The 18,247-nt window shown below is 38.6% G+C and overlaps 1 protein-coding gene across 1 annotated transcript in view; it reads right to left on the bottom strand.

The window, feature by feature from the left end:
• Positions 1–1,883: 1,883 nt before the first annotated feature.
• Ent3 (equilibrative nucleoside transporter 3) overlaps positions 1,884–18,247 on the bottom strand; it is a 124,971-nt gene continuing 108,607 nt past the window's right edge. The window contains exons 8-9 of the mRNA XM_067146082.2: positions 10,045–10,285; positions 1,884–2,293 (exon numbers count right to left, since the gene is read on the bottom strand). Coding sequence (XP_067002183.2) covers positions 1,884–2,293; positions 10,045–10,285 — 651 coding nt within the window. The remainder of the gene's footprint in view (positions 2,294–10,044; positions 10,286–18,247) is intronic.

Raw genomic sequence — 18,247 nt, 5'->3', positions numbered from 1 at the left:
ACCAAAGGCACTTTGAAACGTTGCTGAACTGTTATGAAAAATGTCACTCCATTAGATGATGAACCTTATGATTTTGGCAACACAAATACCACTAGTCTGACATGGTTGGAAGTAGAGACAGGAATATCTAAGCTGAAAAACAACACATCAACTGGATCAGATGAATTAAGTGTTGAGATGATCAAAGCACTAGGAGAGGTAGGACAACAGTGGATGTACAGGTTACTAAATAGAATCTGGAAAGAGAATGTAATACCCAATGACTGGAAGCAAGGAGTCATCACCCCATTATTGATAAAAGGTGATAGAAAGAAATGTACCAACTACAGAGGTATAACTCTGCTGTCACATAGCCTCAAAATCTACGAATCCATCCTTGAGAGCAGGATTAGAAAATATGTTGAACCTACACTTGAGGAGGAACAACATGGATTTAGACCTCATAGATCAACTATAGACCTTATTTTTTCCACCAGAATGCTCTATGAGAAGTATTGGGAGAAAGGTAAAACACTTATAACTGTTCTTCTGGACATCGAGAAAGCATAAGGCCATGTATCACGCAGGCATATATGGGAATGTTTAAGACATAAGAAAGTGCCCGATGACATCATAGCACGAGTACAATGATTTAAACCAAGTGTTGTGTCCAGGTCCAGGATGGAAGGTCAGGTTGGTTTGAAATGAAGAGTGGAGTGCAGCAAGTCTTTCACCACTTCTCTTCATAATCATAATAGAAGAAGTTTCAAAAGCGGTTAAAAGAAAGGATCCAACAACTAATGCCCTAGATTTTGCTGATGATGTAATGGTATGGGGTGAGACAGAAGCGGAAGTACAAACTAGACTAGATCTCTGGCATGAAGCTTTTACAACCTTAGGTCTCAAATTCAGCAAAACGAAGACAGTTGGATGGTGATGAGTAGAAACTCTCCAACTGTTCATCTAAGAATTGGAGATGAGGAGATGGATATTGTAGACAACTTCCAGTATTTAGGTAGCGTTCTGTCATCAGACAATACCATACATCAAGAGATTAGTAACAGAATACAGAAAGATTCCAAATTCTATCATGCTGTTCGTCAAATACTTTGGGATGGAACATTTCCGTTAGTTTCCAAGATCATCTTGTACAAAATATATCTAGTACCTATACTGACGTACGGCCTGGAAGCAGCAACACTTACTGGACCAACAAAGAGTCGTCTTCAGGCAACAGAAATGAAGTTCCTCTGTTCTTGTCTACAAAAAACAAAAATGGATAAAATAAGGAATGTGGATATCTGACAACAGCTTGGATTGAAAAGAAGCTTGCTGGAGACTCTAGAAGTGAAGAGATTGCAATGGTATGGTCAGATGAAAAGAATGAACCCTCACAGGACTCCTTGAACATACTTTGACCACAATGTTCCTCGGAAGAGACCAAGAGGAAGACCTTGTGATGTTTGGGAAAAGCAGATAATGAAGGACCTTGAAATTAGAGATGTGAACTAGTGTCACATATATGAGCAGCATCTGTGGATGGATAGAACAAAGTGGAGGAGGCTCGTACACAACCACACTCAGCTTGCTGGAGCGAAGAAATGATGATGATGATGATGATGATGATGATGATGTATTTGTAGCTAATGAATTAGGTAATAATATTGGATATTTTCTCTTGAAAATAAGCAAACATCCAATGAGAAAAAATGTTGTGCATTACTTACTGAACATGGTAATATATATGGTCTTACATACACTCACTTGAAATCTAAGTTCATTTCATAAAATACAACAATCATTCATTCCCACATATAGCAGCTGGTATGATATTCTTATAAAGAGCTATCTTCTATTACTTTAATAAAATACACCATATCACTTCTTATGTGAGCAGAAAGTCTTCAATGTATGGACGTAGTGAGGTTAGGTGGCAATATGTTAGCTGTGACATTACTCAGTATTGAAGTAACTGCTCTGGTGGGCTCTGGACTTGTGCTCTGTGTTACTAATGAGAAGACTGATGAAAATACAGCCATTGTAGTGGTACTTCTTACTGTTGTGGTGACTGGATTAACTGGACTCATAATTGTGGAGGCAAAGCTCGGTACTGAAGTAGTACTTACGCTAGTTGTGAAGTTGGTGACAGCTACAGCAAGGGTAGATAATGAAGATGGACTAGCTTCTGTTACAGCTAGTACGGCATTGCCACAAAGTTTTGTTGGTGAAGATTCACGAAGAATGGCATCTAGTAAGTAAGCTACTAAAGATCCTGCAGTCAGCCCCACATTGTAGGACAGCGTCATGATATTTCCTAAAATTCAGGAATTTTGTGTTGTTACATACAAATATAAGTTAATATAAATACTAAACCATAATAAAAATATCTCAACCTTTCACTGAGAACTAAACAAGTCATAAAAAATTAAATTATATAGAATTTAGCTAACAATTTAAGCCACTGGTCTTTATTTTGCTGAAATACACACGAGACAAAGTTGGCAGAACCTGCATGTCAAATGAATGATAAATACTGAAACAATAAGGGAAAAGAACAATCTTATATTGTCAGCTAATAACACTGCAAAACTCTATAGGACTGAAGATTGAAAGGCTGAGTTATATTTATCAGATGTATGAAGAGTGCATTACTAGAACTCAATTGAGTCCCAAGATTTTTGCCTGCCCTTTAAAAAAAAACGCTTCAGCCAGAATTTAAAGCAAGAACTTGAAATCATGAGAAAGACACTCTATTTGTAACCTACTGAGGCAGCTATAAAAAATGATCAAACAGGAAAATTAAAGATCATCACTGATATTATGAACAAACACAAGATTCTAATTAAGACTCTTCAAGAAATTAGGAATAGCTACCAAGACCCTATGGAAATACAAGGATACTGTCTTTACAAAGGAATACCAGGAAAACGAGTTATGAAAAATTGCCCCCCAATTTGGTAATGGATCACTAATAAATCTCCAAATCATCAAATCAGTTATAGAATTTAAATCTCAATACCCCAGATCTGCAAACCTAACTCTGAAATTCACAAATAAGACCTACAAAATTACTAATGCACACATTCGCACCAGTCAAAAAATAACATCCTACAGGACAAAGAAGAAACAGTAAAATCTGGGATCTCCTGGATCAAACATTAATCAACATCTCTCCATCAAACTTTAAAATTCTCCTTGGCAATTTCAATGCACAACTGGAACAAGAAAGAAGATATTGAGATATCACTAAAAAATGGCCACCACATAATCAAACAAAAATGGGCAATGATTGATTAAAATTTGCAGAAACCATAACCTTCTCTCAAAATCAGCATGCTTTGAAAGGAAAACCAATAAATTAAAAATCTGGTAATACCCTAACTTCAAAAAAAGGTGAATGGCAGCAAGACCATGTTTCCATAGATAAATTTTACCATCAGGAAATCCACAAAGTCAAAATCCTAAGGGGAGCAGACTCAGGGTCAGACCACTATGTTGTAAAGACCAACATAAAATTACCCCCCATGGTAAAGAAAAAACTTCCAAATAAAACTGGGAGAAAATTTGACCCAACTACATTAATAAAAAATTTAGAGTACACAAAAACAGTATGGATCCATCACTAGAAGAACTGACCACCAAATTAAAATCGATAGCAGCTCCAAGCTCGATAGCAGATTGATAGCTCCAATGAACACCACGAAGAAACAAGAATGGCAGAATAAAGAATGCAACCAGGTGATAGAGAGAAGACAACAAGCTTGGATAAACAATCAAGCCCAAAAGTCAGAAGAATCAAATTTAGAACTCATAAAACAAAGACATAAAATTACCAGACAGACAAAATGTAAACGTCTTAAGAACACCCTAGAAAGGATAGAAGAGAATATTTTAAAAAATTGCGGGATTATTACAACATTTTTAGCAGATGTCTTCAATAATATGAACCCCAACATTAATTCTTAGAGATAAGTCCAGAAAGTTAGCCAATAGTAACTAAGAAAATTGCAGAGATCATCTCAGAGATATTCAACAAACTTGTAAATTGCAACGACTCACTAGAAATGTTTCAAGTAAACACCAACACACCCATTTTAACCACCACTGATCTAATAGATCATCCAACGATTAATGAAGTAGAACTTGCAATTAAAGAACTAAAGAATTACAAGACTGAGGTGAAGACGACCCTTTGCAGAAATCTGGAAAAAAGCCAGAAAACCTGCGATCAAAAATCCCCGTCATCATCTAGTAAAATTGTGGATCGCGGAGTAAATTCTGGAGCACTGGACCACAGGAACAATCCATCCATTATTTTAAAAAAGGAAATAAAAACCAACCCAGATAATTACAGAGGAATAACCTCTTCTGGACTGCACATACAAATCTTTCTCTTGCATAATTTACAACAGGATCAAAAACACTCTGGAATCACAACTTAGGGAATACCACAGAGGATTTTGCCCATGGGAAGCTGTCCAGACCAAACTCTCAGCCCGAAATTACTAATGGAATATTACAAATGGATAAATAAACAACTCTTTATCTCATTCATAGATTTCAAAAAAGCACATGATAGTTTCCATAGACCAACACTTTAAAAAATCCTTAGATCATTTGGTATTCATCCCAAATTTAAAAAATCATCAAACTAACTTGAACCAACGTGAATCTCAGGGTGAAAAAGTGTTAAAAACTTTTACAATAAAAACTGGCCTCAAACAGGGTGACAGATTATCTTCACTGCTTTTCAATATGGCTTTTGATTACATCATGAAACTTTGGCAAAAAGGAAAACCATCTAAAATCAAAATTGGAGTAAAACTGTCAATAAGAACAAACTGTCTGGGATTTGCAGATGATTTAGCTCTTTTAGACCTTGACTTGGAACAAGTTTATGTCCAGATCACCAGTTTACACAAAATCGCCCTAAATATCCTTTGCAAAAACTGAGATCATGCCCATGAAACCCCCTGAGTATAAATAAAGTCTTCATCATCATCATCATCATTTCCCTTTATCCAGCTGTAGCCGGGTAGGGGCAAATATGGTTCCTCTCCACTTTCTTCGGTCTTTCCACCACTCCTCCTCCAACACTGTGTCCCAGTCCAGGTTTCTTTCTATAATGTTGCGTTGGATGGTATCCTTCCATCTCACTTGTGGTCGTCCACAGCCTCTCCTTCCTTGGATTTGCATTTCCATCACCTTTTTTGGCATTCTTTCGTCGCTCATTCGCTTTATGTGCCCAAACCATCTTAGTCGGCTCTTCTCTATTCTGTCATTCATTTTTTCCACTCCAATTTCTTCCCGGATTTTCTCATTCCTTATTTTGTCTCGTCTACTCTTCTGTATCATACTCCTCAAGAATTTCATTTCGGCTGCCTGTATTCGACTCTCATCCTTCTTTGTCATTGTCCAAGTTTCTGCTCTGTAAGTTGTTATGGGTACGTAATACATCTTGTACATAGTATCCTTTGCTTCCATTGGCACACCTTTGTCCCATAACATATTTCGTACACTATGATAGAAACAACTTCCAGCTTGAATCCTTTTACTAATCTCAGCATCCAGTCGAGCATTCTCCATTAATTCACTCCCCAGGTATTTAAACGTTTCCACTACTTCCAGGGGCTTGTCTGCAAGTCTAATCTGACCTTTCCCTTCTTTCTCCCCTCTCATCATAACAAGAGTTTTACTCTTTTCTACACTTATTTTCAATCCACATTCTTCAATCTTCCCATTCACCACATTCAACTGTTCTTGAACCTTCCTGTCGTCTTCTCCCCAAATCACAATATCATCTGCAAATAACATCATGTTCATTTCTCTTCCTCCATATGCTGCTTTTGCTGTTCTCATGATGTCATCCATTACTATTGTAAACAGGATTGGTGATAGAACACTTCCCTGTCTCAGCCCACTAGTTATTTTGAACCAACTTGTCCTGCAAACTTGTGTTTGCACGCCACTACAACATTCCTTATACAATGCCATGATCATTTTTACTAATCCCTGTCCAATTCCTTTTTGCACCAGACTGTCCCAAACTTTCGTCCTAGGGACACTGTCATATGCCTTTTCAATATCAATGAATGTCATCGCCATATCATTCCCGTACTCCCAATGCTTTTCCATTAGTTGTCTCATAATGAAAATGGGCTCTATTGTTGATCTTCCACTTCTGAAACCAAACTGATTTTCCTGTATCTGCTTCTCAACCCTCAACCTTATTCTACTTTCCAGTATCCTTTCCATTATCTTAGGAACATGGGATATTAGAGTAATTCCCCTGTAGTTCTTCAAAACCTTCTTATCACCTTTCTTGAAAATTGGGATGATTATTCCTTTTTGCCAATCCTCAGGGACCTCCTTATTCTCCCAGACATTCCTGAGAACCTGATATGTCCACTGCAGGCCTACAGCTCCAGCTGCCTTTATCATCTCCACTGAAATTTCATCTATTCCAGCAGTTTTTCCATTCTTCATCTTTCTTACTGCCATTTCAATTTCATTCATTGTAATTTCTTTATCCATTTCTTCGTCAACTAATTGCCTTTCCTGGTCATCCAGTGAATGACTGTCATCCGTTCTTATGTTCAGCAGCTTCTGAAAATACTCTCTCCATCTATTTCTTATTTCTTCTGGCTTTGTTAAAATTATGCCACCTTCATCCTTCACAAATCTGGTGTTTACTTGAGCTCTCTTTTTGTTTCTTAGGATACCATACAGTAATTTCTTGCTGTCCTGCGTATCATCTCTCAATTTCTGTGTGAATAAGGCCCAGGTTTTCCTCTTTTCTTCCTCCACTACTTTCTTGGCCAAATTCTTTGCCTCCACATATTTTCTTCTACTTTCTTCAGTCTTAGATGTTTTCCATGCCTTCCATGCCATTTTCTTTTCCTTCACTTTAATCTTTACCCTATCATTCCACCAGTGTGTTCCTTTGTCTTTCACACTTCCTGATGTTCTACCACACACCTTTTCTGCACATCCAACCAGTGCTTCCTTAAATCTTTTCCATTCCTCTTCAACATTCCCCACCTCTGTCCTGGGTATCAAGGGTATTATTTCCCTTTGAAATTCTTCTTGTATGCTTTTCTCCTTCAACTTCCATACTTTAATTCTTTTCTCTCTTCTTAATTGGGGTTTTTCAATCTTTCCAACTTTCAATTTTCCTATCACAACTCTATGATCTCCACCAAAGGCTTCTTCAGGCATGGCTGTTACATCTACAAGGTTCTTCCGGTGTTCTTTCTCTATGATTATATAATCAATCATGGTCTTTGTTCGCCTGTCTCCCCAACCATACCTTGTAATCTTCTGACTGTTCTTCTTCCTAAACCAGGTGTTTCCAACAATCATTTGATTCCTCATGCAAAAATCCACCAACAACTCGCCTTCTGAATTTACATTTCCATATCCAAAGGGCCCTACAACGTCTTCCTTTCCTTGTCTTTCCATTCCAACTTGTGCATTTAGATCTCCCATCAATAGTACTTCCTTATCTTCTATCTCTCTCTCCACTTTCTCTAAGAAGTCCTCTAGATGTTCATCTATGCAACCCATTTGTGGGGCATACAACTTAAACAGATCTTTCACGCCATTTTCAAACTGGAGTCTCATCATCATCATCATCCTATCGCTGACGTACTTTGTATATACCAGATATTCTTGGATTTCTCTTCTAAGTATGATGGCTACTCCATTTTTTGCTTCAGGTCCTCCGCTGTAATACAGCCTGCATCCTTCTCTCAGAGGGATCTCCCCTGTACCTCTCTTCATGGTCTCGCACAGTCCAAGTATGGCTATATCTTTTTCTATCATGAAGTCAACCAGTTCTTCTGTCTTTCCCGTCAGTGTCAGTACATTAACTGTTGCAATTTTGATGTAGTTTGGTGCTGGTTGCCCATTTTTCACAGTTCCCCCAGCACCTGAAGAGCTGCGTGTCGCTTTTAGCAGGGGACGCCCTAACCTTTTCCGAGGCACCATATCTGCTTTGTCCATATAGGCTATTGTTACGATGGGCTCGCCACACCCAAAGGCATTTTATACCTACTGCCAGGTTCAAAATTAGGCCGCCCCTAACATGGAGACAGACGCCTTTCGTAGCCGCTCCTCTGGAGTACAGACGCTACGGGTATGCCCCTTCCGCCATCTCCGCCGTACCGAAGTCCACCTTCTCCGCCGTAGATGCCGTTGAGGTCTTCACTCGTAACCCTGAGCTGGGACCCATACCAGATGTTACACACCGGGTCAGTGTGCTCTGGGACTCACATAGGCAGGGGCGCCACTCCCTGGGTAGGGCTGCCTCCGAAGAGGGTCCCTACCTGCTACAGAGAAATAAAGTCTTCATAAGTGATCAAAAGAATTAACAGAGATCTACAATTTCAATATCTTGTAGAAATCATCACACACAACTTAAATGAGAAAGAAACATGGACAAATAGAACTAACAAAATTTAAAAAAAGCCCAATTTATAACCTGGTCAACATATAATAAGAAATGCCTGTCAACAGACAGACACTAAGATCCAACACTATAACACCACAAATCTCCTGGAAGCCATTTGCACTTGTGAAACCCTGTTCCCAATTCAAAATGAAAGAATAACTGATCAGCTCCTCAAAACTGAAAGAACAATCATCAGAACTTGCATAAATAAAAAAATACCAGGTCAAAGGAGTCTGGAGAATCCTTCCTAATGAAACTGTCTACCAAGAGAAAAGAATCTTATATTTCTATCACATCTTGCGACTTCAAGGAAAACAGACTTTACAACTATTGATGAGAAATCTTGGGAAGAAGAAAGAAGGACAATGGGTCAGAAAAATTCAGTAAGATCTCAAAGCAGTTGGACTCAAGATAGCAGATGCAGAGAACAAAAATAAAATTAACATCCTTCTTAAAACTCACAAATTTTCACCAGAAATGACACAGAGAAGGGCTATATGCAGAGAACAAAAATAAAATTAACATCCTTCTTAAAACTCACAAATTTTCACCAGAAATGACACAGAGAAGGGCTATAAAAAAATTACGATTGGAATGAATGAACAAGTACTGGGCAGATCACAAGTACTAAACAATAAAACCTTCAAAGAGAAACTGAATGTGTAACAACTCAAGTTGTTCAGTGTGGCCAATAACAATAATAATAATAATAATAATAATAATAATAATAATAATAATAATAATAATAATAATAATAATAATAATAATTTTTTTTGTGAGGGACTGTGGAGAATATTCAAAAACACTTTTGAAGGGTCCGCACTCCACAAGTGTGTGGGATTCTTACCCACTTAAAGCCAGACTTCCACGATGTGTATCATCACCCCGGAACCGCTCTCGCATTACTTCAGGGTGCTGTCGTGCTTTCTTAGTCTTTCAGTCTTCTTTTTCCTTCATTTCTCTTTTACGGGTATTCGTACGCTTACAAACCATTCTTCTTCTGACAAAGAACATCCTCGGCATACACTGCCACATGATCCAGGATTACTGGTTTTGTAGCATCACAGAAATAATATTATCTGGTGTCAGTTCTCCCAATTCAGTTTCCACACATCTTCTCTTTATCATCCAATGGCTGCAATAAAGAAGGTGTGGAGTACATCGTCAATGTCATCACAGTATATGCATGGTGTATCACTCGCTCTGCCCACTCTATGCAGGAATTTCCAAAAATATCCATGGCCTGTTAGAAGCTGCGTGAGGTAATAGTTGACTTCACCATGAACCCTTTCAACCCAGATATCCAAGCATGGTATCAGTCACTTGGTCCATTTACCCCGAGGGTCACTTTCCCATCTGAGTTGCCATCACCTCATCTGTTGACTGAAGGCACGCTTCTTTGCGCATTTCTTTCCCAGCTCTCCTTGGGTACACCAGATTTCTTGTCGCTCCAATGCAAGTAGATCTATTGGGGCTATTGCTGTCACCGTGAGGAATGCAGTTCAGAAACCGTGCGGTAGTGCACAAATCTAATTAAGTCTGATTTCAATGCGGGCAGAGCCACTGGAACTACTAGTGAATTATACAATGAATTTCAATTGGATGTTACCTACCTGTAAGTTCACGATGTTCCTCTGATACACGACTTGGTGCTTGAATCATAGGAACACTTCCCACCAAACCATTGGTAACACCGAGGAGCAAAGAGAATAACATTGGGTAACCCTCTCCAGAAATAATGGGGTTCTTTCTAGGTGTGGCACAAAGAAGTAGTAGTGGCACCAACATGGTGCGCAGCCAAGCAAACACAATTAACTGAGTTCGTGACCAGTCATAAGGAACTGAAGCCAGTACCTGGACAACAAAGACACAATTAATTTTCTTAAAAAGTGTTAGGAAACAGTTGGAGTGCAATGACTTACCATGCAAATATGTAGACATGCACATATGTGAACAATCCATAAGACTGTAGAAAGTTTACTTTGACTCCATTATTATCTGTGTTCATAGACCAGATAATAGAGACCGTATAGGGATCTTACCTGGAAAAATTAATGGTAGTTCTGGAAATAGGCTTACTTTATGTTTTTTGGGGTCGCTGAATATGAATTTTTAACTTCCCACCAAAAATTACCCCCACCCCTGCAACCTCCTAAAATCTGTATTTAAAAAATTGTTTTCTGTGTGTGTTTTTGGGAAATAATACCTAGAAATGAAGGAAGTAGACAAAATTTGCAACAATAAAAGTCCTATGGCATTTTGATGTAGGATGAATGAGGTTTGTGTGCATACCTCGGAACATGCGCCTTGGCGCTGTATGCGCTAAGTTACTTATCTCCACTTAACCACTCGTGTCGTTTACATTTGCTCTCCCGTATCCACCCTCCACCTCTTACTTCAAAACTTCAGCCCTCGGTCCCCTCATTCTTCCCCTTTTTCAGTATCTGGAAGTCCCCAACCTCCTACCTCTTCCTAAGAAAAAGACATAATAGGATGAAGAGGAAGAAGTATTTTCCATTTTAAAACCTTGAAAATAAGACTTTTCTTCAGTCAAAGTTAATAACTGAACTGTTGAGATCTACGATAAACTCCAAGAAGATACATACGTGCATTAATGTTAAAATGCAACCTAGGTTTCTGCTTAAGTCTAACAGAAAAGGAGAAAAAAAGAACAGAGATGCATTTTTTGTTTGTATTATTTATTTCACTTGTACAGGTCAGGACCCCCATTTTTTGGAGAAGCTGAAAACATTTTCTCTTAAATTTATGAACATACAACAAAAAAAGGGTTGAATTTATGATTGTTACGTGATAGATTGGAAAAGATATTCCGACAATCAGATTTGAATCACATGTACAACCACTGCTGAGGCTGACAAAGAAAAGTAGAAAATATATTCACCAACTGGTCCCTATTACCTCAATAAGTACAACCTTGAGGACATCAAAGTCTTAAGACTCCTGCTGGGTACAAGGGGCACCATTCCTAAAGCTACTGGTCACCTACTTATGACGCATTGGGTTTTAAGGCTATCACGTTGATTCGTCTCATTCCACCATTAACTGCAAGGCTATGAACCTCTTCATGTACTAAATACAGAAACACCTAAGATAATGCAGCATCCATTTTTAAAAATGCAGTTCTTACAAGAAAAATAATTCACCATCCATATGTTGTCATTATTAGGATATTATGCAATCCTGCATTCCATTGATATTCTGGATACCACGTGTTTGTTGCAATCCACGTGTTGCTGAAGGGTAAATATTTTATCTGCTGCCCCTATCACTTCACATATTTTTCAGAAAAGTACAATATCTGACCATCTGGAGGAAAAAGATAGCCTTGCCGAATTGTGAACTAAATTTCCTTCAATGGACAGCTCTAGATGGCTTTATATTTGGCATTCTAACTCTTCCAGTGAATCACACACAAATAAATAAAACTCACACTGTGTAAAATGAAATTAACAAGCATGTACATGTACTGTATGTTAGTACTCGGGGACATCAACAACCTGACTGAAATGTGAATTTGTTCCTACTACAGTGATAATACTTCCCCTCTCATTGCAAGCGCATCCACATTGGAAGCAATGTCTCATCGCTCTCTAAGGATGTGGATTTTCAGAGAGTACGAATAAGGAATGTAGAAGGTTACTTTATTTCACAGTGTTCTGAATAATGAATCTTTTGGTGTTTAAATATTCTCGTTTATTGAAAACTTTGACAATATTCAGATATGTTGATTACCCTACATAAATCCATTAAAATGACTGAATAATAACACAGAATAAAGAAAAATTACTTAAAAACAAGAAATTATTATAACAAGTTGCTGAACATGAGAAATATTGAGATAAAATTGAAAAAAGATCTAAAAATAAAAAATAGCATTTATAGTTACTTTATGTCGCACCGACACAGATAGGTCTTATGGTGACGATTGGATAGGGAAGACCTAGGAATGGGAAGGAAGCGGCCATGGCCTTAATTAAGGTACAGCCCCAGCATTTGCCTGGTGTGAAAATGGGAAACCACGGAAAACCATCTTCAGGGCTGCCGACAGTGGGGTTCGAACCCACTCTCTCCCGGATGCAAGCTCACAGCTGCACGCTCCTAACTGCATGGCCAACTCGCCTGGTAGCAAAAAATATTAGTACTATTTATCATAATGAAATATCCTATTCTAAAGCAACGGTCTCTTCATTCAGCCCACACATACATACATAAACCTTTTCATTCGTAGCAATTATGATAAGTGTGAAAGAATATACCAAACATGCTACTCTCAGATTATTTGTCAATGAAATATCATAGAATTAATTTGGTATTTTACTGTGTGGTGGCAATATCAGTGCTGTCGGGGAGCATTTTGATTTAGATGGTTGGTGGGGGAGGGGGAACGCCAAGGCGAGTTCTCGTCCTGGGTGGAAAACCGGGGAGGTGGAGTGAGGGTCTTGTTAGCTGATTCCAAGAACAGTTGCTACTTGCCTTGGCTACAACAGAAAACCATCTTCAGGGTTGCCAACAGTAAGGTTCAAACCCACTCTCTCCTGAATGCAAGCTGTTAGCTCATTATCAGTTAACCGTCTCCAGTTTCCCAGGTGCGGTGTATGACGCTCGCCATTTCAGTTGATTCAGATAGCATTCTTCTTCCTGTACTTGGTTCAAATCCACTCCTCTATGTTTTGGATCTTGTTTGACTTGTTTGATCCATCTCCTTCGAGGTCTGCCTCTACGTCCTTTGCCGTCAAAGGTTTTTTCCAACCATCTACTGAGCAAGAACCCATTCTCATTACATGGCCATACGATTTCAATCTTGATCTGATTATGATATCACATATGAAAATGAAAACCTACAACCTGTTTTCCAGTCAGTGACTGGGTCAGGGATGGAATGAATGAAGCCCCATCTTGCGGAGAGGATAGGAATCGTGCCGGCTGCCGAAGCCTGTCGCACTCCTCTGGGGCAATGATTAATGGCTGACAGATGAATGAAATGATATTGGAATATTGCCAGAATGAAAGAAGACAGGGAAAACCGGAGTACCCGAAGAAAATCCTGTCCCGCCTCTGCTTTGTCCAGCACAAATCTCACATGGAGTGACCAGGATTTGAACCACGGAACCCAGCGGTGAAAGGCCAACGCGCTGCCACCTGAGCCACGGAGGCTTTCCATGGTATCACATAACGCTTCTCTTATTTGAACCTCTTGGCGAATCCTCTTGTTGCGGACCTTATCTCTCCTGGTTTTTTGTAGCACTGTACAGAGGAATTTAATTTCTGCAGCTTGGCGTCTACTTTTATCTCTGCCTGTGATGATGCAAGTTTCAAGGCCACAGGTTGTTATGGGCAAGAAGTAAGCTTGATAAAGTGTTCGTTTGGCTGGTATTGGAATCTGACTGTCCCAGAGAAGGCTTCTAACCTGATAGTAAAAGACAGCTCCTCTTTGAACTCTGTTTGTGATTTCAGCATTTGATCAGTTATCTTCAGTCAGGTCACTACTGAGGTATTGGAAGTGGTTAACTTCTTGCCATTTCTGTCTGTCTACTGTGATATTTGCTCCTGACTTTTGTCTGTTGACTGTCATAACAACTGTTTTCTTAAGGCTGATTTTAAGTCCAAATTCCTTAAAATGACAATTCCAAGTATTAATCTGTCCTTGAACTTCTTCGTCACTACCTCTCCAAATCACCACATCCTCTGCAAATGCAAATGCCTTGAATGCACTGTTCTTGCTGTGCTGTTTCACTCTTTTCATTATCTCATCCATCACTGTGATAAATAGTAGAGGTGACAAAGTGCTGCCTTGTTGCACTCCTTTACTTGTTACACAGCTCTGGCAGTGTTTGTACAACATTTTTTCTTTACTGATGAGAGATATTGGAACGTTTCTCCTTCTCAAGCAATCCCGAAGTTTATACCTCAGTATACTGTCATAGGCTTTTTCTAGGTCCAAAAAGATGAAGATGACATATTTTCCCCTTTCCCAATGTTTTTCCATTATCATTCTAACAGCAAAAATGAGTTTTGTTGTTGATCTGTTACTCCAAAACCCATATTGTTCTTTCTCAAGCTGTGGTTCAATGATCTTTTTTAATCTTTTCTTCATCAACTTATGTCCATGAGACAGGAGTGTGATTCCTCTATAATTGCCACATATCCATCTATTTCCTTTCTTGAAGAGGGGGACTATACAACCCTTAGTCCAGTCAGTCGGGATTTTTTCTTCATTCCACACAGCATTTATCACTCTAAATAGCCACTTAAGTCCATGAGTTCCAGTAGCTTTAATCATGAGTGAGCTCACCTCATCAAAACCAGGTGATCTGCTTTTGCTCATTCTGTTCAGAGCATTTTCAATCTCAAACCAAGTCAATGGGGATTCACTTTTTCCAGCCTTGTTCGCAGTATCCAATTCCAAATCTTCTTGAGTGATTTCTGCTGGGTCTGTTCCATTATACAAGGAAGAAAAATAACCTTCTCGTCTCTTCCCGAATGTCTTCTTCTCTCCATGTTATAATTCCATCATCTCTTTCCAATGCTTTAATTGGTACATGAATAGTTATTTTGTTTTTCACAATTCTGTACAGAAGTTTCTTATTTCCTTTGCTGTCTTCTACTAACTTGTCAGTAAATTCAAGCCAGTTTATCTCTTTCACAGGTTTAATTACTCTCTTTGCTCTGAGATTTAGGTCTCTATACTTCTGTTCTAGTTCTCTCAGTTTTACGTCATCTTTATCTTTTAAGTTCTCTTTATCTCTTTCTCGTCTTGCCATATTCCTGCCTTTTATGGCTTGCTGAACAAAATCATTCCATCAAGAAGTTTCCTTTTGGTATACAACTTGTTTTTCCTACAATATCAACAGCTGAGCTCACAAGTATTTTCTTGAATTGGGTCCATTCCTTTTCTCCCGTTTCTATCTCATCTGTCTGGAACTAGTCATGGATCCTTCTTTGGTATTCTTCCTTTTTTTCAGGTTCATCTCATTTCCACACCCTTATTTTGGGTTTTCATCTGGTCTTCACATTTTCCACTGGCATGTTTCTAAAGGTTGCCATCAGTAATCTGTGGTCACTCTCCAAGCTTTCTCCTGGCAATACTTTCACATCAGTGATTAACAAACCGGCTTCCTTATCAGAGATAATATAATCGATTAAAGATTTCTGCTGTCCAGCCCAGCTGTAACTTGTTACTTTATGGCTGAGTCTTTTCTGGAAAAAGGTGTTCTTAATTATGAGGTTATTTCTTAAACAGAAGTCCAGCAGATCTTCACCTTCTTGGTTCCTGTTTCCAAAGCCATTTGGACCAATCACATTTTCATAACCTGTTCTATCAACACCAACTTGGGCAATGAAATCTCCCATCACGATTATATTATTCTCATCAATGTGCTCTTCCAGTTCATCCAGGAATGCTTCTTTCTCCTCTTGAGTACACCCAGATTGAGGGGCATATACTTGGATTATGGTTAGGACCTCTTTCCTTATTTTCCATCTTAGCTTAATTATTCTATCATTGACATGTTCTACATCCAACTCTATGTCAGTGTTCTTACTAATGACGAATGCTATGCCATTACAGGGTTCCTTTTCGTGTCCATGCCAATAGATTTCATAACCCTTCCTCAATGATTTTCTACCTTTCCCTTTCCATTTTGTCTCACTCAATCCTAGAATATCAAACTTTCTCCTTTCCATGAGGTCCCCTAGTTCTTCACATTTTCCTGTCAGGGTTATAATATTCAATGTTCCAGTTTTGTTTTATTCTTTTTTGTGTAGATTTTCCTCTTAGCATATCTTCGCTGATTATCACCGGGCTGCCAGCCGTCATACCTAGCAGAAGTATGTGAGGATGTTGTCATATTAGCGACTTGAATTCCATTGCATCCGAGGCTCCTTTTAGTTTTGAAAGCAGACACCAATTACTCTCTTGTTGACTTGCTGACCGGGCGTGTTGGCCATGCGGTCAGGAGCACGCAGCTGTGAGCTTCATCCGGGAGATAGTGGGTTTGAACCCCACTTTCGGCAGCCCTGAATATTGTTTTCCGTGGTTTCCCATATTCACACCAGGAAAATGCTGGAGCTGTACCTTAATTAAGGCCACGGCCACTTCCTTCCCAGTTCTAGCCCTTTTCTATTCTATCATTACGTAAGACCTATCTGTGTCGGTGCGACGTAAAGCAAATAGCAAAAAGAAAAAAATGACTTTCTGGGCCTAACACAAAAGCTTTTTCTGTCAGGGCAATCTCCCTCAGCCTTTAGCAGTCCCCTGCCACATCTACAAGGCAGCAGCTTTTCAGTGAATTTATGTGGCATTTCCTCCACAAAGGTTTCACTCAACCTCCTAAGGAGAACTCCTCCGCCCGTAGTCGTTGGTTCATCCTTAGCTTGGCAGGTTTGGTATTAGCTGCCTTTCCCTAGGCCAGACAGTCGCAGGTTGTACCGTCTACTGTCACATATCGTAGCAAGATTGTTCCTGACCTGATGATCAGCAAGCTGTCAGCTACGTGATGCAAACCATGAAGCCACTCGCTCGGCGTAACGTGCCTCAGAAGAGTCATAAATTTTATTACTATTTACAACTGGAAATGTGCTGTCTATGAAAAATAAAGGTGTTTGTGTGACATTATATGTACAATATGACAATCTTTAGTGTCCCAAACCAATATTATGGAGATTAATCCAGAATTTTCAGATTATTTCTATGAATTCCTTTTTCAGAATTGTTTGAGATGACATGATTTAAGTATGATAATCCAAAGTTAAAAGTCACATCTGATGACCATGAAATAAAGTAAAGTAATTATTAAAAACATTTTATGATAATATTATTATTCTCTTCTTCTTTTTCTTCTGCTTCTTGTTTTATGACCGCATAGGATCACTTTAGTCAGTACATCATTCAGGTCTCTTTGAAGGGATTGTTCGGGTTTTGCAGTCCTCGCAGTATTTCTTAAGACGCTCCAATCTTCGTGCCCTTTCATAGGTTGAAAATGTGTGTGTTGTTGGTTTGTTTCGCGTAAGAATACAGCGGAGTTTTGTATTCTTGAGTTTTGTATTCAATTTTATCATATTTGTGGTGTCTTCTGTTGTAAGGCCTATTTCTTTCAGATCGTCTCTTACTTCTCTGATCCATTTACATCCTGTTGTGGTATTTTTTGAGACTAGATTGTGTCGTACTTATTGTTTCAGAAGTCTTGAATCCTTCATACTCATGATATGTCCAAATAATCACAGTCTCCTCTTACGCATAGTATCTGTAATGGGTTCTAGCTCTTTGTACACGACTTTGTTACATCTTTCTGTTATTTTTTTTTCATGCAGGTTCTTCCACTCCTACTTTCAATTTTCCATAGTCTGTCAGTCTTTGATTGTTTATTCAGGTGAAAAAGTGTTTCTCTGCATATGTAGCTTCCAGTTTTATAACTGTGTTGTACAGTAGTGTTGTATTTTAGCATTTATTGATAGACATTTTTTTTGTAGATATCCCATGTTAATTTTTGTGCTTTAGCTAATCTATTTGTTCTTATTTGGATTGAGATATTTTTGATTTAGGTTATGTTGTTACTTCTCCAAGATATTTACATTGAGTTACTATTTTGATTTTATTACCATTTATGGTAACTTCTTTAGTTGTGTTGGATTTTGGAGCATAATTTCTGTTTTCTCAAATGATATTTTGATGCCAATTTTATTTGCAATGGTTTGAAGTTCTGATATCTGAGTTTTTGCTTCTTTTATGTCAACTGCTAGTAATGCTAAATCGTCGGCGAAACCCAGGCAATTTGTTTTGATTTTTTGGCCAATCTT

Source organism: Anabrus simplex, chromosome 4 (genome assembly GCF_040414725.1).
Source record: "Anabrus simplex isolate iqAnaSimp1 chromosome 4, ASM4041472v1, whole genome shotgun sequence".
Classification (NCBI taxonomy): domain Eukaryota; kingdom Metazoa; phylum Arthropoda; class Insecta; order Orthoptera; family Tettigoniidae; genus Anabrus; species Anabrus simplex.
This window is presented reverse-complemented; position numbering and strand designations above follow the sequence as displayed.